The sequence below is a fragment of the Ambystoma mexicanum genome, chromosome 12 (genome assembly GCF_040938575.1).
Source record: "Ambystoma mexicanum isolate Mex_15411 chromosome 12, UKY_AmexF1_1, whole genome shotgun sequence".
Lineage (NCBI taxonomy): Eukaryota > Metazoa > Chordata > Amphibia > Caudata > Ambystomatidae > Ambystoma > Ambystoma mexicanum.
This window is the reverse complement of record NC_090936.1, coordinates 674879317-674905736: the sequence shown is the minus strand read 5'-3', so window position 1 is coordinate 674905736 and position 26420 is coordinate 674879317. Positions and strand designations below refer to the sequence as shown.

Genomic DNA, 26420 nt, shown 5'->3' with positions numbered 1-26420 from the left:
AATGGGGATTTACCGCCCTTTCTGCCACCTGTAATATCCTGGTAAAACCGGGATTTCAGGTGGCAGCATCGGGAAGTATGTTTGCTGGTATCCTGGCAGATTTTCTGCCAGGATACCGGCAAACCTATAATGGTCCATTGTCCCTAATCTTAGAGACAATGCCAATGAGTGTACACATCTGTTAGAGAAAACATAGTCCCACATCTCGCTGTTGTTCATGGTTTTGTGTCATCCACAAATTGTGTTGCACCAAAATAAATTCATACACATTACTGGTGCAGTACTACTCCTGCATTACTCAATTTATCAATCTTAGAACAATAAAAAGCTAGGTGGTCTCTGCTGGAATTCAAACTTCTGTAGGCTCCAAAGCAAGTGCTTTAGTTGCTGAACTACATAATGGCATGAACATGATATGCACACAACATTGCTTTATCTTACGCAACATGAAGAACTGTAGATTTTATTATATCTGTGACCGGATTCCTTACTCGGATAAAGGCATGCCATAATCAGAAAAACATATAGGGTAGCCACATCGGCAGCTTCACATGCATTCTGTAAGCGTTATTCTGTGTATGGGGAAACAAATAATCCTGTTTTCCAGACATGGGACCTTACTGAATCTCCTTCGCCAACACTCAGAAGATACAATGATCATGGATAGAGGCTATTTGGTAAGGTAGGGAAATGGGAACAAGAGAGGATAGACGGATAACACTGGACCAGACACTTGCACTGTATTGGAGGCAGCAGCACATCAAACACAGCAATAGCAGTACATTAATATTGAATTCATAAACATACATAAAATATCTCATCCCTGGACACATGGGTGCAGACAAAAATGGTAAGTGGTGACATAGATATCTTGGCAAAAGCAAGGGGATAGTGTGGGGACATTAGGGAAGTGACTGAAGAGAAGTCAAGTGCAAACTTACACGAACAGCAGCTAACCAAGCAAAATGTGATGTTACCAGGCGTCCCAAAATATGCCCAAAGCCAAACTTTATGCTAAATGGGAGTGATTTGGGAGTGCTTCAGTTCTATTTATTCATCTGAGATCTGGGTTTGGTCACTGCTGCCATGTTGGTGACTCTCAGCACCTTTGTATCTCTGGAAAATCCATGTCCCAGATTGCCACAAACCCCAACAGCACCTTAAGTACAATTAGTATATTGCACTAACTGATGGAGCACTCAATTCGACCATAACAATGCAGCTTTTCAGGACATGACAGACTACTTAATCCATGTTAGCTTGAAGTCTGGTGTGTGTCTCTGCTTGGTAATCTACCCCCATCAGTTGAAAATGTCTTAAAAGTGGATGTATGAGTAAGGAACTTTTATGACCAGTCCCCTTCTTCCATTAATTTAGTTCTTCGCTTTCCCAATAACTGCCATCATTAAAACATGTACTGATATGTAGACCATGTGAAATATGAAAAAACCCATAATGTATCCACAAGAGACACAAGGGTGTTTGCTAGGCCGAGCAAGGAAGGTCTGTAAATGCAAGATACTGACTATCAACAGCTTAAACAACAGCATCTAAAGGGGTAGGTTGTGAAAACAAATGTAAGTGGTGCAAGGCCTGAATAACTGGTCCTAGACGAGAGACTGACGGCAAAGTATAGAAGCATGGTAAAATGTGTTTATGTAAGTATGGAAAAAGACATATGGATATGCTGTGTAGGAGACAGACTACACCTACTATCTCATAACTGCAAACGTTTTGCAAATCCCTGAATGCTGAATGCATGCAGTGGTTTACTCCTCCTAAATAATCAAGTATATTCCTGAAACCTGAATCATTCCAAAAGCATGTGCTGTGTGTGTTAGCTGGGAATCTTACAGATTTTAAATGCTGGACTATACAACTCATTGATGTGTTTTCATTTCTACATGTTCTTAAGACTAGTGGAAAACGACAAGTTATCCGAAGTCAACATGTTACATTTTCAGAAAGTTATGTTCATCAATTCCCTTAATTTGTCACCAAGCCAGAGTAAAAGAGAAAGCATAAAAATATTACAACAAATCACAATTAATCATCATAACTTTATTTGTATAATATACATCGCTCACTGACAATCTTCAAGATATTTAATTGTATGCAAAGAACACATTTCAATAAAACAGTCAAAACATAAAATAGCAAATAGTTTTCTTTACAGCACTTTGATTTAATATAATCTACAACACTTTCATACACTGTAGTTTTTATTGGTTGCAAAGAAAACTGAACATTTAAGATTTTTTTTTTTAAATAACCCATACACCCATGTTGGTTGTTAGAAATTCACAGATCAATGTTGCCAAATATGTGTTTTTCATATTACATTTTGGACATGCATTCTGGTACTCTCATAATTGTAGGCTACAGTTTTAAAATATATATATATATATATATGTATATATTGTACACGTGTACATAATAGCACAAAAAAGCACATTTTGATTTTATTTTAGTATACATTAAATGCTGCATCATGTTTATTGTGAAATGTTACTCTCCTTTTTGTATACAAATTACAGGTCCTTTCTACTGAATTTGAAATACGTGTGAAGTTATGGTTCAGGAGGCCACACCAAACAGAACAGTGCTTGCTATGTACCTTAAAGGTACATTTCACAATGGCAGTATTACATTTATAGTTTATTTTTCTATGCATTCTAATTCTTCTTTCAAATAAACTGTGTGTTGGTACTACAATAGTTTACCGAAAATAGATATGAGCTTGAATCAAACAAGTCTAACATTAAATGTGCTTCACAAAGGTAAACAGACTGTGAAAAGAAGTTCACCTTTGTTCAACTAAAATGTTAAAATTGTTTACCTACACCTGCCTACGTCTCTAAAATAAAACATTGCGACTACATTAAAAATATTTGCAAGAACCAGACATTGTTTACATTAACAGGTGATGTGGCTAGATAATTTCCAAGTAAACGTAAACACCATATACAACTCTGTTACAAAACACCACAGTGGAGATCATTAGCTAATAAGAAAGCTCTTTTGTTAGTGAAAACAGACAAGCAAAAGTTTGGCATATACCAATTGCTGTGACATTTGCAATCTACTGATATATTTTAGGAGATTACCCTGCAGTACCAAAAATACAATGTTTTTTTTAAACATTTATCCGTATTCCTATAAGGATTTGCTGTGCTGACATCTTTTTCTAACATTGCCACGGCATACAGTATACAACTTTAATGTATTAGAAATGACTTACTGTACACAAGGCTATGAAGATTATTTATAAAACATTTAGAATAATTTCTGTACAGAAAACATTACTATTTTGCACCCGGACAACAGGTCAGGATTATTTTTCATAGGCAGCGGCTACATAGAAGCTGTAAACATTACCCGCTATTGTAGTCAACACATTTGAACAAATAAAACATTAGGTTGATATTCTGCTTCTGGCCTGGCATACAAAGCCTCTGTTTTCCAAGTTATTTTCTCCTGGATTGAGAGAAACACAGTATATGTTGGCTATTTCACAGTTGCAGCAAATATTTACAAATCTGTGAAAATTGCATTTCATAATTTGAAAATTAGTCAGAATTGATGATCTGTACTTGTATGAGTAACACTTCTGTCTGTTATAGCAGTTTTGTTACAAAGCGAGGAAAGCACCATAACACTTCGGATTGAGCATTGTGTGTAACATCATTGAATCTATTACTATTTCATGGCTAATACATGAAAACCCAAAAGAGAACCATGACTCTAGAGCACATCTGAGCAGCGAAAACCTAATCAATACAATTAAAACCCATCTGTTCCATATAACCTATGTAATGATAGCGAATTTTCTAGGGTTTACGTTTGGTTACTGTACATTCTCGATGGAACGCTGGCTTGTAGAGCTCAAAACTATAATGGGGACATTTTATACTTTGAATGCAATACGAGGATTGCCCTTTGCGGCTATCATTTATAGCACCCCCAAATTGCGACTGCAACCACTCCCATTTTGCAGCTGAGTTGCAATCTAAAGAATTAGATAAGTGGCCCTCCCACGTTGCATCGAAAAATTGCAGATGCAAAAGGCTATGATTTGCAAAGCAAGTGTGCATTACTGTAAACAAGTCCCTGGAAAGCAAAAGAAACAAGTTGGAGGAAAAAAGTTAAGAAAAATTAAATTAACATGTTCCTGAACACGGTATGTAACTTTGAGGAAAATGTTACAAAAAGTGAAACTTGCTCCAGAACATGTGCATGTGTAATAAATTTGACTTGCACTCATTTGGAACAGGTGCAATTTTTATGTGTGTGAATCTCCTAGATCCATTTCTACCCTTCCAGTCACCTTGACTGATGATGTGCAAAGTAGGTGTCTCTGAAGGCATCACCCCCACTTCGCTAACTATAGCACCTGTACATTGTGGCAGCCACATTTTCCATGTTTCCAAGGCAACAAGTTCAGTTATATTCTGCACAATGCTCACTCTACATACCATGGATCTAAGCTATTAGTATAATATGGGGGCTATATTTTATTTTTGTAGGATCTATTCTTATATGTATTGTAGTGGAATGTTTACTGTATAATGCAAGTATTTGTGTGTTTCAATATTTTGATTGAGAAATGTCAACACCATTATTACAAACATATGCAGTTGTTTGCTTCTTTCATCTATATTGCTGGCAGTCAAACATACCATATGGCTTGAATCTCCTAATGAGCAGATATATAAGTACCAGGGCATTAACTCCAAAGACCATGTCAATGGTTAAAGATGCAAATATTTCCCAATTAAACTCAATGTAATCACTTGCTGTTATCAATGAAGTTCTTCAGAGTCGACCAGCCGATCTGGCCCGGTGCAGCATCATGTAGCTTCTTATGCATTCTTTAAAGCCTATTCTATGAACTAAACAACAGTATCTGGTCATTTAAATAAGAAGATCCTTCACTCAGGAATAATGCAAGCTGTATGGTTACCACTATTTGGGAATGACCATGTAATCTGTTTCAGATATGCATTGAGGTAAGAGATACACAATACTGGCTTAAGATGGTTACCAGATGCAAGTTATCATGTGACATACAAGCACATCTGAGCATAGAAGTCCCCCTTTCATGTTATTTGGATTAGCATCAAGAATTATTTGTTAGTTGGGGTTATATATGTTCACAGTCCTGGCTGTGGTAGAGTACCCTAGAAAACGTGACATGGTTTTTCCATGAAATTCGATGAGTTTTTGATATAATAAATACATATGTTATGCTGGTAACAGCCCATAGAGTAAAGTTCCATTTTGGGCTTAGCTAAAGAAAGCTTAACCATTCTGCCAGAGCTCTTGCAGTTGTAGATAAAGGTGCCCTAGTGGCAGTCAGATACTTCATGATGCAGGAGGAGTGCAACATGGTGATAGCTCTTATCATTTTTGCCTTTTGTAGAAGCTAGTCTAACTCTGTAAGTTTGGGAGAGATTTGTCAAATGTTGCTTTTGAGAAATTATTTTATTTCGAGCCTACATGGTATATTGTTTTTTCCAGTAATATGCTGCATTGAAGAATATTTAAAGGGTATAATAAAGACGTCCCCTATCCATAACGGTCAGCTGCTCAGCAATGCAGAAATTGACTTTTATCGGGGCATTGCATGTTAGCTAAAGCACTGTTTCCAAAGGCGTCATCTTGGGATGATAGGCCATATTGGACAATGTTAGTGTCTAAGTGTATACATGTGTATCCATTATAATGTTTCTATTCAGTGTGTGTTTTTATTGTGTGCGATACCTTTATGTAGTAACATGTTATGTAAGAAATCAGCATGCCCTGTTTCAAACATCAGGGCCTGAGGGTATGCACATTAGACCTGGCTGATTTCTGCTGCATGTGTTGTAGGTGTTAGTCACGGAAATTCAAACACCAACAAGGCTGCATAGCAAACGTGGAGCTTGGCAATCTGGCATAAGTGGACATATAATAACAATATGTTAGTGAAAATAAAACAGAAAAGGTCTGAATCCACTTGCCATGAAATCACTGTGCAGCAAAATTAATTTCAACACCATTTGGTGACTTATTGGCAATAGAATTATCCTCAGTTTCGCAAGGGCTCAAAATTAACCCTCGGCCTAAATGCCCACCACAGTGAGGCATTGATACCATGGAATAGAGCTAGTGGGTGGAAATTAACAGATTTTGGCATTATATAGACTTTGTTCTGATGCTAATAATTTTAATTGAATCCTGGTCCCTGACTTGCTGTTCGAGAAAGTCAATATTTGTTCTTATCAGTTTATCAATTTTCTTCGTATTACATTTAATATCATATAAATACATGTTACTTTCAAATGTGATAGGAATGTAATTATAAAATCAGATGAACTAAGACATAATACAATTAGGTTTCTTTTATACATAAAGTCTTGTTAAAAATATGGTTACTGTAATCAAATCATTTGCAATTCACCAATAGTAGAGCATAGCTTCTGATAATAAAAAATACCTTCCCACGCTAATGTTAGAGGTATGTGTCCCCCTTGTTTATCAATAACATGTCTCATTTGTTTCCAGTTATTATCAGACCTAAAAAAATACAAGGGGTGTGCAGAGAAAAATCCATAACTGCAGCAGAATTATTCATTTAGTAAACTACATTGTGCTTAAAATTTTGGCAGTAGCGATATTAAATCTGTATCGTAGGACATTGTTCTAAAACTATAAACTGTATCTTTTACATTTACATGGAATGTTGGCAAGTTCCTAGCAAAATCTCACACAACTTCATTTGCACACTATAAATTTGGTTGCAAAATTCAAAGATCATGGTTAGGTTTTTTCCAGCATCACGTGAAAATGAAGAAAGAAATACAAAGAAAACCACAGTAACTAAATTATATTTGAAGAGGGATACAACATTTTTAATTGTTAAAATGGAGATCCATCGAACAGTAGTGATTTAGTGACATTGTATTTTGTGTTTAGACAAGAGTTTTTGTCATTTTTACACTTGTTATGACTTAGTTGCAAATGCACGTCTGATGTAAAAAATAATTTTGTCATTGAGGCTTTGAGCTCCATCATTCATCGATTTCTTCTAATCTTCATTTTCACATAAATACTTTTTTCTTCCACTCAAAACTGTCGTTATATTTTTTTAATTCTTAATTGAGAACAACATGCTTCAAGTATGTTTTAATCTCACTATGTTCACTTGGATTGGTTGGTGCTGTGGTAACCCTATAGAATGTGCACTTTTGTTAACAAAACAAACTTAATACGGAAGACACAAACTCAACAGAACAAATGAAAAGAACAAAGAACAAATGAATCTGTTTGCATTTCATCCTCAAAGGCTCTCCGGGTGGGACAGCTGCCGAGGATTGGTTGTGTTACTGGTTAAATTGTTCGAAATGCTTCCTGAATTAATTTGAGTCATCTTATTGTTTGCCTTGCGGGATGTATAAATAAGGACATAGTAGTGTGCAGAAATCAGAAAAACTCAGTACCAAACATGATTTCATGCAAAGTGCCTTTGTGATCACCAAATGAGGTATCATATAAACCCATTTCCTGCATTATTTTTATATAAATCTTGTACAACGTCATGGTAAATGCATGTATTCCTCTTCGGTTGCTGAATACACACCAGGTTCTCTTTACTTTCAAATTGAGAATTTCAAAACGTTTGAGAGTTCCTTACAAGTGCAGAAGGTCGAACCAGACCAGAAGCAGCATTCTGAGGTCATTAGTAGCTTCCCTTCTCCCTGAAGGAAGCTTGACATGATTAAACACATCTGCAGCCATTTATTCCACATCAGAAGCGTCATTGTCAGAAAGATGATAATTACTTCCCTTCACCCGTATATACTCGATATATCTGCCTTCATCAGTCTCTGTGCTGCCACATGTACACAGCCTGTTTTCAAACAGTGATTCAATTTCCTCTAGTTTTTTTCCTTTCGTCTCTGGAAGGCAGCCGTACACAAAAACGATCCCAATCGCAGCAAGGCCGGAGTACAGGAAGAAGGCACCTGAAATACACAAAGAAAGCCAAAAATAAAATTCAAAAAAGCATTTCAGAAGATCCCCAGGGGATTGGCTATTAGGCGGTGCTTAAACTATAAGCCAAACTATTGCATTGGAGTACAGCTAGGAGGGAGATGACACGTGTGGAGGGACACAGAGCTTGTAGGTGTTGTTCGGTCACTTACCCACCCATTTACTGGCCATGACCATGCTAATCACAGGGTCATTCCCACCCACTACCTGCCTAGATCACATTCTCCTGAGATCACTTTGAGTTAGTTCTATCAAGCAGCAACATTAAACGTTGGCTTGCCAGTGTTAAGTACTCTGCTGATAGATAATGGTTTAATTGAAACTGTAAATATGCAACTGGTGTAATAGAAACTGTCTTCACCAAGTGTACCATCAGCCAAATGATTTATATGTATTCCTTGCAGTGAAGTCCTCGTAAAAACAAGCATTGACAAAGCCACCAGTTTTGCTATCTGATAGGTATTAGATGGTCATTTGCCAGACCGTTCTATGGAATGCCCAGCTAATAGTCCAATATTCCAGCTGTTGCCATCTTGGGGCCAGGTACTACAGTTACGGCAGTGGCTGGCAATGCCTACCCCATCCTACAAACAAGCCAAAACGGTTGACTTTGCTAATGCATGTTATTGCTTGCCGGCCATATCAGTGGTGCTAATTTTGCAAATAGAAAGTTCAAATAAAAAAGATACTTTCAGCTTTTGTGCAATCACTCCCATTTGAACAATACCCCAGATTTAGATAAACCGGTGATCATTGAAAACTGCTCATCTCACTCAATGGCGATGGCGAATAGTGTCTGCACACAAGGGAGCCCGGCTCCCAGAGTGGATCTGCATGCAGGAGGACGTGCGAGTCTTAAGGGCCGTTCAACTCTAATCTTGATTTTACAATGTCGGCTCTATTTCAGGGGTGGAAAAGAAACACAATGGGATAAACACTAATTTTTTACATAAGCATTTCCATGGGGTGCGCTAATGATACCCTGACACACGCAACTACACATAGGTTTTGTGTGCGCGTCAAGCTGAATGTGCAAAGGCATTCATCACACACAATGTTTCCTTTTGAAAATTGGCCTTCACACAAACTGTACATTTTACAACTTGTGTGCACAGCTAGCGCATGCAAGCAGGAAATATGTTTGTAAATTGGCTCCAATGTACAGTATTTAACAATCTGTTGGTCGCGCAGCATAAATCTAAAGCATCAGATCCAACATAAGCAAAGACGTTTTTATGGGAGGGCAAAAGGGGCACTTGCCCCGGGCCCCCCACCTTGTATGGGGCCCCACAAGGCTGCATGATCTAAAGGGGTAAGATTCCATTGTTCAATTCACTTAAATAGTACATGTCAGGATATTTGATGGTGTGCTGCTGAGGCTCTAACCCTATTGCCTGTCTGTTTTGACAAGTACATTCTGCCTTGATCAATTCATCATGTAATTCTTTCTGGGTTCACTGTGGTATACATAGTATGTGTGTTCCTTATGGCACAACTCCTGTAGCATTCTTTCCTTCCTGAGGGAATTATGTTGATCATGTGCAATAACCAAAGCAGAAATGCATATTGCTAAATTGAGTGCCACAATGGCTCAGAAGTTAGCTTAGTGTGTTAAGCACTCGTTGCAGAAATATGTATTAATATGCAAGAATAGAATAGCACATTCCAGCAAGGCTGGCTGAACCTTTCCTATGTCTGAAGTTTATAAACCCACCGGCATGTGTGCTTGGTTTTGCAGCACAATAGGTGCTATTATCAGCAATATACTGGCACCAGATAGGGGTTGCTATAAAAACGAACATCTCATCCGTATGGTGAAAGTCCAGAAATTGGTTTGTTCAGATGGGTGTTGTAAAACCGAGCAGTCACATCCAATGATGAGCATAAACTGTTAGTCTAAGAGGTGGTTAAGTGTCCAAATACAAGACTGTTGTACCAAAGCGTTCATGCTTGTATCCTGGCTTTGCCAGCAGACGATACAGTGATCCTGGTCAAATCATCGAATATCTCTGACATTACTGTGGTGTCTTCTGTGAGGTGGTGGCATTGTTTAGCCCATTACTTGATCTTTCTTCTTATGTAGGGCATTTTAGTGGAAGGGCTGGTAGACGGAATAGAGCGGACCAGATGTTGCAGGCCTTGGGCAAGCATATTTTAAGATCTACTCATTTGACAAAAAAAACGGTTTGCATTTTTGTACAAGCAACATGTAATATTTAAAGCTTTAAAGCTTTAAAATACAAAAGACAAACCCAGATTAAATCTATTAAATCACATCGATTGGTATGCTGGAACTTATATACTTTCTTTGATGATCGAGAGAATTAAGCTAGAATCATTCCCATTTTGCATAACACCCTTCTGTAATATTTTGTTTTTAAAAATGGTCATGTTTGGTATTGTGATATGTCTACTTTCCAAGTCAGTTTTTAAAAAATGAGATTATTTTAGTTAATGGTAAGAACTGGAAAAGAAAGTGTTAAAATACAGAAAATACAGAGTTGCCACAAATCCCAGCTTCACCCCTTAACCAATGTGTGATCCTGGGCATCTCATTTAATCTTGTGTTTCCTGACCTCTCAAAATTTCCAGTACCTAATCCTTTCAAAATTGTCAGCCCTTCAGAGTGATTTCCTTGTCAAAATGCCTCACTCATGCTTTCCCTGGCTATAGTGCAGCTTCATTTGTAAAAGTGAGTCTTGATATATTGCACACCACAGGCACTTGTTCTTTTGATATCTAATGGCAACACTTTTTTGAAAGCCCTGCCCCACTTCTAATCTCTGTCTGGATATAGACACATTCCTGGTAGTTTCTATGTCCAGTATTCATGCTCTGGTATGTTTAGCTCTCACCTTCCTTCCAATTGGTCTCCTCTATACATACTTGAGCACTTTTGCATTCTGTGAGGTAGTGTATGTGTGTTCTCTGTCTATTCCGGGTTTCATGTACCTTTTACATACGATCCTGCATTAATACTGAAGGCGCCAAACATTCCTGGATGCTATTGAAAAACAAGTCCACTGTATCTATACTACAACAGAAGTAATTCTTGGTGGACGGTTAATGTTGCCCTTCAAATGCTACTTGTTCATCATTGTTATTAGGGCAAGAATGAGGGTGAGGCGTAGACAGGGTAGGGCCTGAGCGGGCAAGGCCCACCCATGATCTGTAAATGCCCACTCAGCAGCACTGTGTGGGCATTTACAGATGTTAATGTCACTGCGATGGGCCCAACTACATTATGTGCAGGCCCCGCGTGTTAGACAATCCTGGCTACGCCTCTGGCGAGGCAGCATATCAACCTATGGGTTGGGATCGTGACGAGGGGCGAGGGGTGGCAGAGTGTGACCAGATATTCTTGATCACTTAATTCCTTTGGTTTGGTGGGGGGCGAAAGATGTCCGTGCTCAGGGCCCCAAAAGTGCTTAAGATGGCCCTGAACATAAGAGCATGTGGTCTCCTCTCTAGATAATCAGAGAATGTTGATTGCAGGCGCTGACAGCCAGTGGAGCATATGTTCCTCCATTGAGCAATCAGAACGCATGGAAGGCAGGTTCTTATGGCTAGTCTTACCCTGCATGCAATGCTTCTCTTGTGTTCTTCTCGCGTTTACAGCGCTCTCGCCAATAAGGAAGCTTGGAATGCTGGCTTTTACGGGTACCACCTATAAAAGCCTGCCTTCCAAGCATCTCCTTGTGTTAGGTACACTCTGGCACGGGGCAGGGAGCCACGGACAAGCCGCATCACAGTCATGCCCAGGGAAGGCTTCCATGTTTTAACCCATCAAAAGCTGTAATAGAGACAGAGACCTTATTAGCAGGCTCTATTGGGTGCTAGGGGCCAAGAACTTGGGAGGTGTGAGGTAGTCATCTAGCAGACAATGCACTCAATAGAGCCCTCTGCTGCGGACTCTGACGCGTCCATCATGCAGCAGCCTCGGATTCTCAATGTCATTTGTGTGCATACACTCTTTGAGATTGAATTTCTCTTTAACAAAGCTTAGAAAATAAAAATATGATTAAATAAATTAAGTAAGCAGTTTGCACATTTCTAAAGCTACCTGATTTAACTGTATGCAAAAATGACTTATCGAGTCTTTTCATTACACTGGTCCGACAGCTATTGCCTATCACAGTGCTAACAATTGAGTACACGTCTCTCCCTGGAGAAAACAAACTATGGTTAGCTTTTTTTTAATTTATTTTTATTAGGATCCATAGTTCAATTTACAGTACAACATAATTCTCCCTTATCAGGGGAGGCAGCGGTGAAACAAAAATCTGGATCAAAACAGTTTTTACATTTTATATTTTGACAGGAAAAGGAAAGAGTAAGAAATAGATGGTGAAGGAAGTAAGTAAGATAGAGATAGGACCCACCCCTCTTTCCCTGCCCCCTCCCCTTCCTTCTCGAGATGCCAGGTGTTCAATTGGGAGCTGGAAGTTATTGTCACCCTGGCAGTGGGCTGTCAGTGGGTTACTGACATGTGTATTCTACTATTTGTCAAAATGCTTCACTTGACAGCAAGATTGTGCACATCGGTCGTGTTCTTTAGCTTGGGTGGGGTCTCTCAATAGCTTAGCTCGATGAAGGGTCTTTTTTTTGCTACAGGCGGTTCTGAACGCTCACTGCTTTGTGGGTGTGCTTGTGGGGGAGGTTGTTGCGAATGCGCAGTTTGCTTCCCAGTACTCTAAGAAGGGGAGCCATTGCATGTCGATATGAGTCTGTGTTTCCTTGAGCGTGGCTGTAAGGCTTTCCATTTCATAAATGTCTTTAGCTTTGCTCAGCCAGTCTTTCTTAGTGGGCAGAAGAGCTCCCTGCCACTTAATAGTGATACAGACACATGCTGCTAAAAGCAGATTTCTAGGCATGTGGGGAAGGACCCGATGGTGCTCTTCTACTTTTTCTACGCCGAACAGCACTAGGTGTGCGGTGAGTTCTCTATTGATTCCTTCTATTTCAAGGATCCAGCCTAGGATCTCCTTCCAATAGGTTTGTGCTCTGGGGCAGTCCCACTACTGGTGCCAGTATGTGCTATTTTGTGTGCACCCTCTCCAGAAATAGGGGCTGGTGCCAGCGTACATTTTGGTTAGTCGGTGAGGTGTGAGGTGCCATTGAGTAAGAAACCTGCAGTTATGCATTTTGTATTGACAGCTATTGATGATTTCCAGACTGCTCTGTATATTCCCTCCCACCCTTCCTGATTGTTCTCCCATTTTATTTATATTTATATAGCGCGCAAGTAACCCACGGGCATTGAGGCGCTGTTACTTGCAAAAATCTTAGTTACAGGCATATAGTCATTCATAGGTACAGTATGAGTTCGACAAGGCATAGAGCTGACATTTTGGTTGGTACAGTATGTCATTACAGTACAGTTTATGCATTAGGAATATATGAGATGTATTCGACTAGTGCAACGCATCTTATGTGAATAAGATTGTTTTCAAGGTTTTGCGGAAGGTGCTGAGGGAGGACTTGCCTCTGATTGTGGGAGGTAGGGCGTTCCAGTGCGTGGGTGCGAGATATGGGAAGCTGGATCCGCCCGCTCTGACTTTTTTTACTAATGGCACAGAGAGCATGTTAGTATATGGTGATCTGGTTGGCCTCGTAGAAGAGACGGGGTGGATCCTCTGGGAGAGGTAGTCAGGGGCAGTGAGGTGAATGCACTTGTGGGTCAGTGTCAGTGTCTTGAAGATGATTCGTTCTTTTATTGGGAGCCAGTGTGCTAGCTTTCTGGCCTCCGAGATGTGTTCCCTTTTGGCAATGCCTTGGGCTGCCCGGAGAGCACTATTCTGAATGATTTGCAACCTCTCTAGGTTTCTGTTGGAGGTGCCTAGAAAGAGTACATTGCAATAGTCAAGCCTGGATCCAGTGATGGCTCTGGCTATGTTAGTGCAGTTCTCTTTGGAGAGAAAGGGCCTGACTGCGTTGATAAGTTTGGCATGGTATGCAGCTGCAGAGGCTATAGCGTTGACTTGTTTATCCATGGATAGGTTGGAGTCCAAGTAGACTCCAAGGGTTTTGACTGATTCTGAGACAGGTATTTTGATAGAGTCTATGGTGAAGTGGCTGAATTGCGAGTCTAGATTTTTCAATGTGTCAGGTGAGCCTACCAAAAGGAGTTCAGTCTTGTCAGAGTTGAGGCATAGTCCATTGTCTGCCATACAAGCTTGGATGGTGTTGTAGAGGTTGTTGAGGGTCATGGAGTCAGTGTCATAGTTACCAGTGAGGGTTAGGAGGATCTGTGTGTCGTTGGCGTAGTTAGTGTATGAAATGCCCATGGCGTCGAGGATGAGAAAGAGTGGTCGTGTGAAGATGTTGTAGAGGGTGGGTGAGAGGCAGGAGCCTTGGGGCACACCGCAGAGAATGGTAGTTGGAGATGCGGATGCTGAGTCCGAGAATACTTGCATGGTTCTGCCTTGTAGGAAGGAAGTGATCCATGCTGTGGCTTCAGGGGAGAATTTGGCAGTAGAGGAGAGGTGGTGGCATAGGACGTCATGATCCACGAGGTCGAAAGCCGCGGATAGGTCAAGAAGTAAGAGAAGTGCTGGTTTGGCCATGTCTCTGGCATCGTCCATTTGGTTTTTCAGGTCAAGTAGGGCGGTTTCAGTCCCGTGTCTGGGGCGGAAGCCTGATTGGCGGAGTCCTAGGAGTTTGTTTTCCTCAATGAAGTGTTGAACCTGCAGGTAGGCTGCTTTGTCCAGTATTTTGAGGAGGAAAGGGACAGTGGTGATAGGTCTATAGTTGTTGGGGGATGTGGGGTCGAGAGTTGGCTTTTTTAAGAGAGGGCGGACCCAGGCTTCCTTGAGGGAGGCAGGGACTTTCCCAGTAGCAAAGGAGGCGTTTACAAAGGCTGTAAGGAAGGGAGCTAGCGCTTCAGAGCAGTCTTTGATAATGGTGGCTGGGCATGCATCACCTTTGCAGTTGGAGGGTTTGATGTTCCTCATTATGTTGGTGATGTCTTTTTCTAGAATGGGTTTGAATGAGAAGGGTTGGGGGGGGTCCGGGGCTGGTGGTGGGGCAGGGGTGTGTGTGTTGGGTAGGGCTTGCTTAGTGGCTAGTATTTTGTTTTGGAGCAGGTTCAATTTATTTTTCATGGCTGTTTGTATAGCATCACACCAGGCCTTGTCTTTGGTGAAGTTCTGGGGGGCGGGCGTGGGTGTTTCAAGCTCCCTGAAAATGGCAAAGATTTCTTTAGTGCTGGATTGTGCTTCAGAGATTCTGGATTCAAAGGATTTGGCCTTAGCTAGGGTGAATGCTTTTTTATATCTAGTGGAGCAAGATTTAAAAGTCGTCTTGTCTTTGTCGGAGTGAGACAATTGCCACTGAGTGAGAGCGGCCTTTTTTTCAATGCGGAGTGCGAGGAGGTCCGGGGTGAACCAGGAGTTGGAGTGGCTGGTGGGTTTGGGCTTACGGGGTTTAAGGGGGGCAATGGAATTAATGGCTGCTTTGATGGCAACTTCGTAGGCTGTTGCGAGTGTTTCTGGGTCTGTGGAGAAAGGGGGTCTGAAGGCTGGGCCTTGGAGGAAAGGCAGTAGCTTTTCCTTAGTGAGTTGGCGGGAGCTTCTGGCAAGACAGGGTGGCAGTGGTTGGGGTGGGGGGGTGGTGGAGCGGGTAGTGAGGATGTTGAAGGTGATGATGTGGTGGTCTGACCATGGGGTGGGAGAGTTGCCAGTGATAATGAGAGGGCAGTTGTGTTGCGCAATCCAGTCGAGAGTTCTGCCCTGGGTGTGGGTTGGGCTAAAGATGGTGTTATTGTACCCCAGAGCCTTGAGGGCTGAGTCCAGGGATTTGGCTGCTGGGTCCTTTCTGTCCAGGAGACCTAGGTTAACATCCCCAAGGAGGATGGCTTTTGATTGTTTTTTGAGGTTGTCAGAGAGGAGGTGGATGAGGGAGGCTTGGAAGTCACCATCCCGGTGTTGCCTCCCTCTGAATTTGGGTGCGGTGAATGGGCAGGTGGCCTCTCTCCAGAAGTGCTCTGTACATCTTTGTGATCAAACCTTTGGACTGTGTGTTCAATATGATTTCGAAGGGAGTCAGGGGGCGTTGCAGCTGTGTTTTACATTTTGAGTCAGTGGGGACCCCTTTCAATTGCAGGTAGGGGAACGGCTTGATTTTGAGGCCTTGCTGTGCTTCCTCTAACTCCTCTCTGGTCAGGAAGATTCCCTCCTTCCACATCTGGCCCGCCCTGACCAGCCCCTGCTCATACTGTGACTGAAAGCGGATTGGGTCTATGAGGAGGTCTCTAATGGGGTGGGTGCACAGATGCAACTAAGAGATGATGGCCAGGAAGTTACCTCTGACGAACTAGGGCTACCCTTCTTCCAAATCGACCCTAACACTCCCAGAACTGGGTGTTCGCATGCTTTACACGCAATGGCTTTTTTGGGTGCCCAGAGCCTTTCTCCCAGGGTGACCGGGGCAAAAAGCCCTTTTTTTAGGTGGACCCCCTGCTTATGCTTTGCCTCTCGGATGTGGTCAACCAGCACTCAAAGCTGTGCTGCTCTGAAATATTCCTGAAAGTCAGGGTATGCTAGGCTGCCCTTCTCTCCGGGGAGGATTAACATGTTGTATGCTATGCGCGGTTTCTTTCTTTCCCATAAAAATGCAAGTAGCGTTCTTTTGATTTCTGCCAGGAAAGCATCTGTCAAGGTTATTGGAAGGGATTGGAACAAAAAAAGAAGACACTGCAAGACATTCATCTTTATTGCCCTAAACCTACCCCCCAGGACAGGCCTAGCCCTGCCCAATTCTCTGTGTCGCGTCGAATGTGCGTCCACAGCGGTTTGTAATTCACTAGGTACAGATCCTCTAACTGTTTTGTAATGGTTATTCACAGGTATTTGAAGTCATTTTGCGTTACTTTTAGGCCCCAGCGCTCTGGGTTAGTGTCTGGATGTACATCACCATTTTTTAGGGGTAGAGCTATTGTCTTGCTTCGGTTGATACGGAACCCTGAGAGTGTGCCGTATTCATCCAGTCTGGTCAAGAGTGCTGGGATGGATTGGGAGGGGTGGGTTAGATAGACCAGGATATCGTCCGCATAGAGGGCCAGTTTATATTCTCTGCCAAATTTTTGTTTTTGAAGGCCAGTTATGGAGTTATCATTCTGGATCGTCTGGGCCAGAGGTTCCATAACCAGGACAAAGACTAGTGGTGAAAGGGGGCAGCCCTGCCGGGTTCCTCTGGTAAGTTTGAATTGGGGGATGCTATGCCATTAACAACTACTCTTGCATTTGTATTTTTAGAAAGCGCTTGTGCCCCTTGGATCCAGCTCGGCCCAAGGCTTGCCTTTTCAAGGATTTGATTAATAAAACTCCACTCCACTCCACTCGGTCGAAAGTTTTTCTGCGTCGACCGAGAGGAAGGTGGGGTCAGCATCGCGCAGGTCCACAGCTGCCATCAAGTTAAGCGTCTTATGGACATTGTCAGAGCCTTGTCTGCCTTTCACATACCCCACTTGGTCACTGTGGATTAAGTGGGAGGACCATGATTAGTCTCTTGGCCAGGATACTGGGGTATATCTTGGCATCAATGTTTAGTAGTGAAATGGGCCTGTATGAGCCGCACTCCAGTTTATTCTTACCCTCTTTGGGGATTACTTTTGGGATTACTATTATTCTAGCCTCAGTAAATGAGGGTGGGGCTTGGCCTGTAGACATAATGTCGTTAAATAGCAGGGTCAGAAATGGGGCCAGGGCGCCTTTTATTCTCTCGTAGAAAGCCAGAGTAAAGCCGTCCTGGTCTGGGGCAGAGCCTGCTTTCAGGTTTGAAATGGCATGGTCTATTTCTTCCCTTGTTATGGGGGCATTGAGCTTTTCGCTGTCTACGGGCTGTATTTGGGGGAAGGAGATTTTTGCATTGAAATTTGCCCTGCACTCAGGATTTGCATGACAATCCGAAGTATAAAGCTGTTCATAGAATTGGGCAAAGTGTGGCTCCAGTTGGGAAGTTGATTTTGTTCACTGCTCGGTCCGCTCTTTGCTTTCTTAGCCTGGAGGCTAGAAGCGTGTCGGCTTTATCGCCTTTCTCGTAATACTTTTGCTTGATAAATCTAAGGTGGGCTAGTGCTTTCCCCTGCCAGAGTTCCTTCAATTCCTGTCTCAGTTCCCTTGTTTCCATTAATGTTTCCTTCGCTCCTGCGGTGTTTGATTCTAGTGTGGCCTCTTTTTCAATAATCAATTATTTTAATTGGGTTTCTCTGAGCTGTTGGATCTTTTTAACTGAGGCGCCCCGCTTATTATGAGGCCTCTTATCATCGCCTTAGAAGCTTCCCATACAGTACTGCGAGGGGGGTCCCCAGTGTCATTTCTTTCAAAGAACTCTCTTATCTGCGAGTCCAGGGATTCTCTAAAAAGCGCATCTCTAAGGAGCGTGTCATTATATAGCCAACGTCTGTCTATCTGTTTGTTGGGACCCAAGCCTAGGCCTACGGTTATCTTTTCATGGTCTGACCACCCAACTGGTTCTATGTTGGCGATGCTCAGGTAGTGCTCTAGGTCTCCTTCCAGGAGTAAGTGTTCGGGATGGCAGGTTCTCCAAGCACCTATCAGCAATTGTTCGTTGGTTAAGGTCCGGAACACTCCTGTGTCCTTCGAGATGAATGCTCCTTCCCTATAGGACTTCCAATCTAGTGCCGGGTCCATGATCAGGTTATAATCACCTCCACAGATCAGGGAGCCTGCCCTTTCCTTATCTAACAATGCGAGGAGGTCTTTGCAGAAACTCATTTGTTGGGTGTGAGCGGTGTATACTGAGCAAAGTGTGATTTGTTTTGTTCTAATGGTGCCATGCAAAACTATAAATCTTCAGCTTGGATCCCTGTACGTTTGTGACACAGAAGGCTCTAGAGAACTGCGATATATGATCCCCACTCCCCCTTTCTTGTCTGGTCCTGAGGCCCAAAGTGCTCCTCCCACTTGTCTTCCTCGTAGCGAGAATTCCTCTCTATGTTTATACTTAGTTTCCTGGACCAACAGTAAGTCTAGCTTAGATTGTTGAAACAACCTTGTCAGCATTGATCTTTTCTGTGGCGAGTTGAGACCCTTAACATTTAAAGACCCTACCAGTATAGCATCAGTCGCCATTATAACGGTGTAACATAAGCGCCTGGTGCAGGTTTTTGGAGTGGGTGCATTGCTTTGCGCTCAACTTCCATGTGTCCGTGTACCTCCTGTGCACTGTTGTCGCTGTATTAAGTGTGTTCAGATATTTAGACATTGAAATCCCAGCTTGTGTGTGGATCACTGAACTTGCATGAGGAGTATCTTCCGCAGGCCTAATTTCCTCAATGACAATCGCCCCATAGGTCTCGAGATTCCTCCTACCCCCCTTTCTCCCCTCCGAGTGAAAAAATAAAAATAGGAAAAAGAAAAAGTAAGAGTGTCTTTGAGTTTGGAGACACCCTAGTGCATAGCATAGGGCCACACTACGGGTGTCTCCCTGTGAACCCAAACTTTTTAACTTTCGAACTTCTTGACAATAAAGAGGGTCGGTATGTCTCTTGATGAGTCAAGTAACTACCCAGTCCGGCAGGTTGTGTTTGTCACAGTTCAGCGTGGGGAAGGAAGCTTTACGAATTTCAGCTTCCCTTATTCCTCTTTCCCTTTCTTTGGGATTCTGTCGGCTCAGTACGTTCCTCGAATTAGCTTATTCATCTTTAAGAGGGATTCAGCCTTTTGTATTTTCTCGACCCTTTTGATCGCCCTCTCCTTGCTTCTGGTCCTAGCAGCTTCCGTGTGGGCTCTGACGAGGACGGCATTTCCTCCCCTTCTACTGTACGGTTTCTCTCTCTTAATCCTTTCAGCACTTGCATTTCTTCCTCTCCAGAAACCACTCTATATTCCTTGTCTGCAAAGTCAAAAGAGAGTGAGAAGGGGTGGCCCCACCTGTATCTTGTACCACATTCACGCAGCCAGGTGGTCAGGGGGCTGCATGCTCGTCTTTGGGCGAGGGTAGAAGCGGACTAATCTTGATAGATCTTTACTCTGGAGTCCTCGAACTCTACGATATCTCGTTCTCTCGATAGTCATACAATTTCAGTTTTTTGCCTGTCGTGGTGGCATTTTGCTAGTACTGATCTCAGTCCGCCAGTTCAGGATTTAGAGGCATGGTGAAGAGAGAGTTTACCAACGCCTTCACTTTTCTTTATAAAGTTGCTGGGGTCTCCTTCAGCCCTTGAATATGAATGTTTAACCTTCTTTCTCTGTTTTCTGCGCCATCGACCTTTGCTGCTAGGTCAAAATGTCTTTGCTCCAGGTCCTGTAGCCGACCTATTTTCATCTCCATAATGTCCGTAAATTGCTGGCAGTTCTCCAGCGCTTCGACTTTATATTCCACCTTATGTACCCTCTCTTGTATTGCATTAACTGTAGCGGTCGTGTTAGTGCTTAGGGTCTGGATTTCTCCAAGCAATAGACACACATCCGCTTTGGTGGAAGCTTTGTGGTCTCCTCCTAGGATGAGTGAGACCTCTTGAGACTGGGAGGCAGCCATGTCGCCGCTTTCTCTTCTGAACTTTTGTAGCTTCTGGGCTATATTCGGATTGAGTGTCCCCTGCATGCGCACCTGGCAAGCTGCTGACTTGGTTGAGGCCTTGGATCCTTGGACTGCCAGCTTCTCGTGTTGCGTAGTATTGCAAGCATTGAGGGGAGGCTGGGCCTCTTGCAGTTCGCAGCAGTCGTGTTATTCTTGCAGGGGTAAGGGGGTGTGGGGTGAGTTTAAATAGTGCAGTCCGAGCCTGCTTTCCAAGTCTGGTCTAGGCTCGGGTTTGGGAGGGTAGCGTTTCTCACTCATGCTTTGCACTCTTACTAATGTGGCCGGGCTGTGCTGTTTGGCCCAGCAGCCGTCTACAGTCTAAGTTTGCTGTCCCTATGGCAGCCCCACTGTGTGCTGGAAGCTTTCTTCTTCTCGGGCTTCCTTGACTCCAATCCCTTTAAAAGGTTAGGCAAGCCCTTTTAGTCTTGGTATTTCTAGTTTGTTGACTTTGCTCTTTGGTTTCAAGGGGCAGCTCAGGGGGCGCATGTGTGCGCAGTTGGGGCCTTGTATGGGAGTTCCCAATGTGCACTTTATTCCTTTTTTATCTCCTAGAAGTGAGGCCCAGGCTGCCTGCTCCTGGCTACTACTACTCCTTTTATGCAAGGGGGGTGTAAGTGCATTTGGACTCAGGTGGTGCTTTGTGGCCTAATTTGCTGGGTCATTCCCTGTTAGGGTGCCCTGTGTGCAGGGGACTGAGCCCGGTGGCTGCTGGGTCGCTGGAGGCCTATGATTGTGCCTCGCTGCGTTATCTCGCTGCTGTCTGTGACTTTCTGGGCCCCGGTGCACAGCTCTAACGTCCTTGGTTAAGTTGAATGGTGTTCACAAGGCCACCTCTCTCTGGGCCTACGGAAATGCATTGGCGGCCGCTCTTGCAGTGTGCCTCGGCCTGTGTCTTTTTTTATGTTTTAAATTTGTTCATATTATTTTCCCAGGTCCAGGGGCACCCTTATGGGTCTGCAGGTTGTGAAAGCCGCTCTTCCCTTTCTTGCAGGGTTCCGGGTCGCATTATGTGGTCCGATCCACATCAGCGTGTTCCCCTTTGTTAGTTTATGTGGCAGATGTACCTCGGCCTTGGGGGTATGGGGGGGGAAATGGAAGGAGAGGTGCTCCAAACGCTACTTTTGAATGGATTGTGTCCTCCCACGTATTCTTCATCTTGTGATATTCGTTATCGGCTGCTTCGGAAAAAAATTTGTCAGAGGGCGCTGTGCCCGAAGTCATGGCATCGATTGTCACTCGACGGGCTTCGTTCCATGTTGACGTCACTGCTGGTATAAATAGCTCCAGCCGTGCCCGTTGGCTTCAGTTCCGTTTTTCCGATTGCTTTGCTCTCGAGAACGGCGCGCTTCGAGATTTTCTGTCAGAAAATGTCAACATCATCTACTGCTTCTATACCCAAGACTGAGTTTAAGAAGTGTATCAACTGCAGTTCGAAGATGTCAATCACCGATCCTCACCGCATCTGTCTTTGGTGCCTGGGTTCAGATCATCGAACCGGCGACTGTGGCTCCTGTCAGTCGATGACTGAGAAGGCCCTCCGTGAGAGGAAAGGTAAACTAGCGGTGGGGCGGGAGGCTTCGAAGGCCACTTCGAAGGCCTCATCGAAAAGACATAAAAAATCGTCTGATTCAAAGAATCGGAACGTCACAAAAGACACTCAAAGAGATCCCGATCTCGTAGTAGATCGAGGCGATCTTCATCTTCTAAAAAAGTTAAAAGGAGACATAGATCTCCTTCATCATCATCCGATACATCAACTGAATTGGTTTGATGTCCTACTTAATCGGATTCCCCAAGAAAATGGGAGGATTTTAGGAGAAAAATGATGGAGGTCTTTGAGAATGCAGCCTCGAACCCCTCAAAGAAACCCCAAAAGAGCCAGACCCTGGTCGCTCCATTGGACGACACAGGGAAGTCGGGAACTACTGCGGTAAGACCAGTTAGTATGGGTGAATCCCATAAAACTCGAGTCGACAAATCGTCAAGGAATCCTCGAGAGTTGAATGTTTCACTGACACCTCACAAAAAACAGAAGTTGTCGAAAGCATCCGCAACTTCGTCGACGCCATCGGCGCCGACAGCTTTGACATGGAAGCCGAAAGCATCTTCGACGCCTTTGTCGAAGACTTCATCGGGGTCGTCGAAGATTCCTTCGAGACCTTAGAAGAATCCTTCCCTTCCTTTGACGAAAACTCAGGAGGAAGAGAGGAGATTTACGCCATTACCAAGATCAGACTTTTTTAAGTTTATGTCTTCACTTTATGAAGAAACTGGCTATGAGGATGAGGAAATCTCTCCTTTTTGGTGTGCAATATGGCACTAGACAAGTTCCAGAGGAACTTATAGACCCAGAATCTAAAATGAGAGACCTGTGCGAGACTCTGAATTCTGCTAGTGGCATTGATGCGTCACCTGAATTGGAGTTTGTAAGACCTGACCCTGCAGAGCATGCAGATTCAGGGTACAGGAGTTTTAATGAACAGAGTGGTAGAATATATGAGCTGGGGTAGAGCCTCACCCACTTTTGAACAGGATGATATGATGGACTTAATTGTTCGGGGCCCCCAGAAGGATCCAGTTCTCCCCTTCCATAGGGCGCTTCAGAGAACAGTGGAAAAGAACTGGGAAACCCCTGACAACATTGCTGTGGTAAACAGCAATTTTCCGAAGAAGTATAGAACTTCTACTTCTGATCCCGAGTATCTGAATAGACATCCCACTCCAGAAAGTCTGGTTATTCAGGCTGCAACTACTTCGAGACAAACTGCATATCCAACCATACCTCTGGATAGGGAGGATAGAAGGTGGATGCTTGGCCCGTAAAGTTTTTACTTCGGGTAGCATGGCCTTAAAGTCAACCAATGTCACCTGTAACCTAACCAGGTTCACACATACCCTGTGGGAATACATTTCGGCGGCGGCTGAACATATTCCGGAAGGCGAGGAAAGGGAAGGCTTCCTGAATATTGTCAAAGACGGAAAGGAGGCAATGGGGGAATGTCTCCAGTCTGGACTGGATACTGCTGAAGGTATTAGCAGATCCATGGCATCAAGCACAGTGCTACGCAGATTTGTATGGTTGAGAAAGTCGGATTTTGCACCAGATGTGCAAGCCAGCCTTCTCAACATGCCTTTTGATGGCTCGAGGCTGTTTGGTAGTAAGGCTGATGAGAGCCTAGAAAAACTACAGCCCTCAAAAGCGGCAGCTAAATCCCTTAGTGCCTCCTTGCGACAACCTCAGAAACCCTATTCGGGCTAATTTTCCTGGAGGGGTCGTCCTTTTCGGTACTACTCTTCTTTTGGTAGAGGAAGAGGACAGGCTTTTCAAAGGGGCAAAAGAAATGTCAATCGTGGTGGACGAGGAAAGACTACAAAGCCATCTTCAGGAATTACATCTTTACCCTCAGCCGCTCCTGCAGCCGCCTCCAAATCTCTCTGAGGCCTTATCATACAAAACACTAGTGGGAGGCAGAATCTCTCAGCATCTGAAAGAATGGCGGGGCATTACTTCAGATGCTTGGGCACTGGAAACAGTAGTTCAAGGTTACTGCCTTCCCTTCCTAAAAAGACCTCACGATCATCCACCGGGAACCAACTCGACCAAAACTCCAGACCCACTCCTTTTGCAGGAAATTTTAACTCTGCTAGAGAAAGGTGCAATAGAACATGTACCTCTGGCGGAGAGGAACAAGCGTTGGTACTCCCCTTATTTTCTCATCCCAAAGAAGGACGGAGGATTGAGACCCATCGCGGACTTAAGAAACTTGAACAAGTTCCTCAGGAAGGACAAGTTCAAGATAATAACCCTTTCTCAGATCCTTCAGGCTCTTCAACTCCAAGACTGGTTGGTATCATTGGACCTTCAGGATGCTTACTTTCGTGTGTCAATCCACCCCAAGCACAGAAAGTACATGAGGTTCACAGTGGCGGTTCTCACTATCAGTTTTGAGTTCTATCATTCGGGCTGACCTCCGCCCGAGGGTTTTCACCAAGCTGATGGCGGTAGTGGCAGTGAGTCTCAGGAGAGGGAGGATTCACATCTACCCCTACCTAGACGACTGGTTGATCAGAGCACCTTCTCCTGAACAAGCTCAAAAACATCTGTCGATCACCTGTCACTTCCTTCACAATCTGGGCTTCTCCCTCAATTTCAAGAAGTCCCACATGATACCATCCCAAAAACTCCAGTTTATCGGAGCAGTCTTGGACACTTCCTCGGCCAAAGCCTCACCTCCCGAGATAAGAGCTCTCCACATTCTGCAGATGGTAACAAAATTCCAGAAAGCCCAGCATCTGCCGGCCTTCGATTATCTGAGTTTGTTCGGCCTCATGACATCCTGCATTTTTCTGGTGCCAGAGGCCAGAATGAGAATGAGATCCCTTCAATGGGCCATCAGGACTCCGTGGTCCCATTTCTCGGGGAGTATGTCGGATCATCTGCAAGTGCTGAGCGCAGTTGCTCAGGATCTACTATGGTGGGCTTGCAACGACAACATCCTCAAAGGGGAATCTTTTGGCAACCATGGCTGGAGATAACAGTAAGACGCCTCACTCACGGGGTGGGGAGCTCATGCCAACGATCTGACAATCAGCGGTCGTTCGTCTCCATCGGAGTCCAAACTACACATCAACCTGTTGGAGCTGAGGGCAATCAGACTAGCGCTGAAGGTGTTCCTGCCCTCTGTACAAGGAAAGAATGTCCTGATAATGATGGACGACACAGTGGCCATGTACTACCTCAACAAAAGAGGAGGCGTAGGATCACTACCACTGTGCAGAGAATCAATGGAGCTCTGGTTCTGGGCAATACGGGAAGGAATCTCTCTATTGGCAGAGCACAGTCTCCCATGAGTGGGAGTTAGTTTAGGAAGTCCTTCTGGTGATTTTCACCCTTTGGGGAACCCCTCAAGTCGATCTGTTCGCAAACCGAAAGTGCAAACAGTATTGCTCAAGGGAATTTCCCCCGAGAGGAGCTCTAGGAGACGCGTTTGTGGTGGACTGGGATTTCCCCCTACTGTACGCATTTCCTCCAGTCCCCGTGATTCCTTAAGTAATCAGGAGGCTGAGAAAGTTCAGGAAAACCATGACCCCAATTGCCCCGGATTGGGCCAGGAGGACGTGGTACCCGGACCTTCTAGACATGTGCATCTGCCCTCCAATACGTCTTCCGCAAAGAGAGGATCGTCTCTCGCAAGAGGAAGGTCAGGTTCTCCATCCAGAGGTCAAGACACTCAACCTCCACGCATGGTTTCTGAAAAGTTGAGATACAGGGATTGGGACCTTCCAGACGACGTAATGGAAACTTTGCTTTCGGCCAGAAGGCCAGCAACAAAATCCTTGTATCGGTGCCGTTGGAACAAATTCAGTAAATGGTGCAAAGATAAGGATCTAGCCAATCTGGGGCTCCAGATCGGAACAATTAAGGGATACCTTGCTGCGCTGTCCATTTTCAAGCGCTCCTCAGAAGAGGTTTCTTACTTCAAAATTCCATCAATCATTTAGTTCCTGAAAGGACTTACCAATGTATATCCACCAGTACCGTTTCATGTCCCAACTTGGGATTTAAACCTAGTCCTTAAATTTCTAACTTGTATACCATTTGAGCCTCTGCACTCCTGTCCATTGAGGCTTCTAACACTAAAAACGGTCCTTCTTGTAGCATTAACATGAGCCCGAAGGTTTAGTGAACTACAGGCTCTCTCATGTAAACCTCCATATACCACATTTTACAAGGACAAGGTAGTTCTTAAGGTTAAACCATCTTTCTTACCGAAAGTAGTTTCTGACTTCCATTTATCACAAAAAAATATTTTACCAACATTCTATCCTCCTCATTTGGGTAA

The 26420-nt window shown here is 43.7% G+C and overlaps 1 protein-coding gene across 1 annotated transcript in view; it reads right to left on the bottom strand.

Annotated features, from left to right (window-relative positions):
* Positions 1-2040: 2040 nt before the first annotated feature.
* The window catches only part of SLC2A13 (solute carrier family 2 member 13), a 2060320-nt gene continuing 2035940 nt past the window's right edge, over positions 2041-26420 (bottom strand). Inside the window, exon 10 of the mRNA XM_069629212.1 lies at positions 2041-8006. Coding sequence (XP_069485313.1) covers positions 7780-8006 — 227 coding nt within the window. The 3' untranslated portion in view covers positions 2041-7779. The remainder of the gene's footprint in view (positions 8007-26420) is intronic.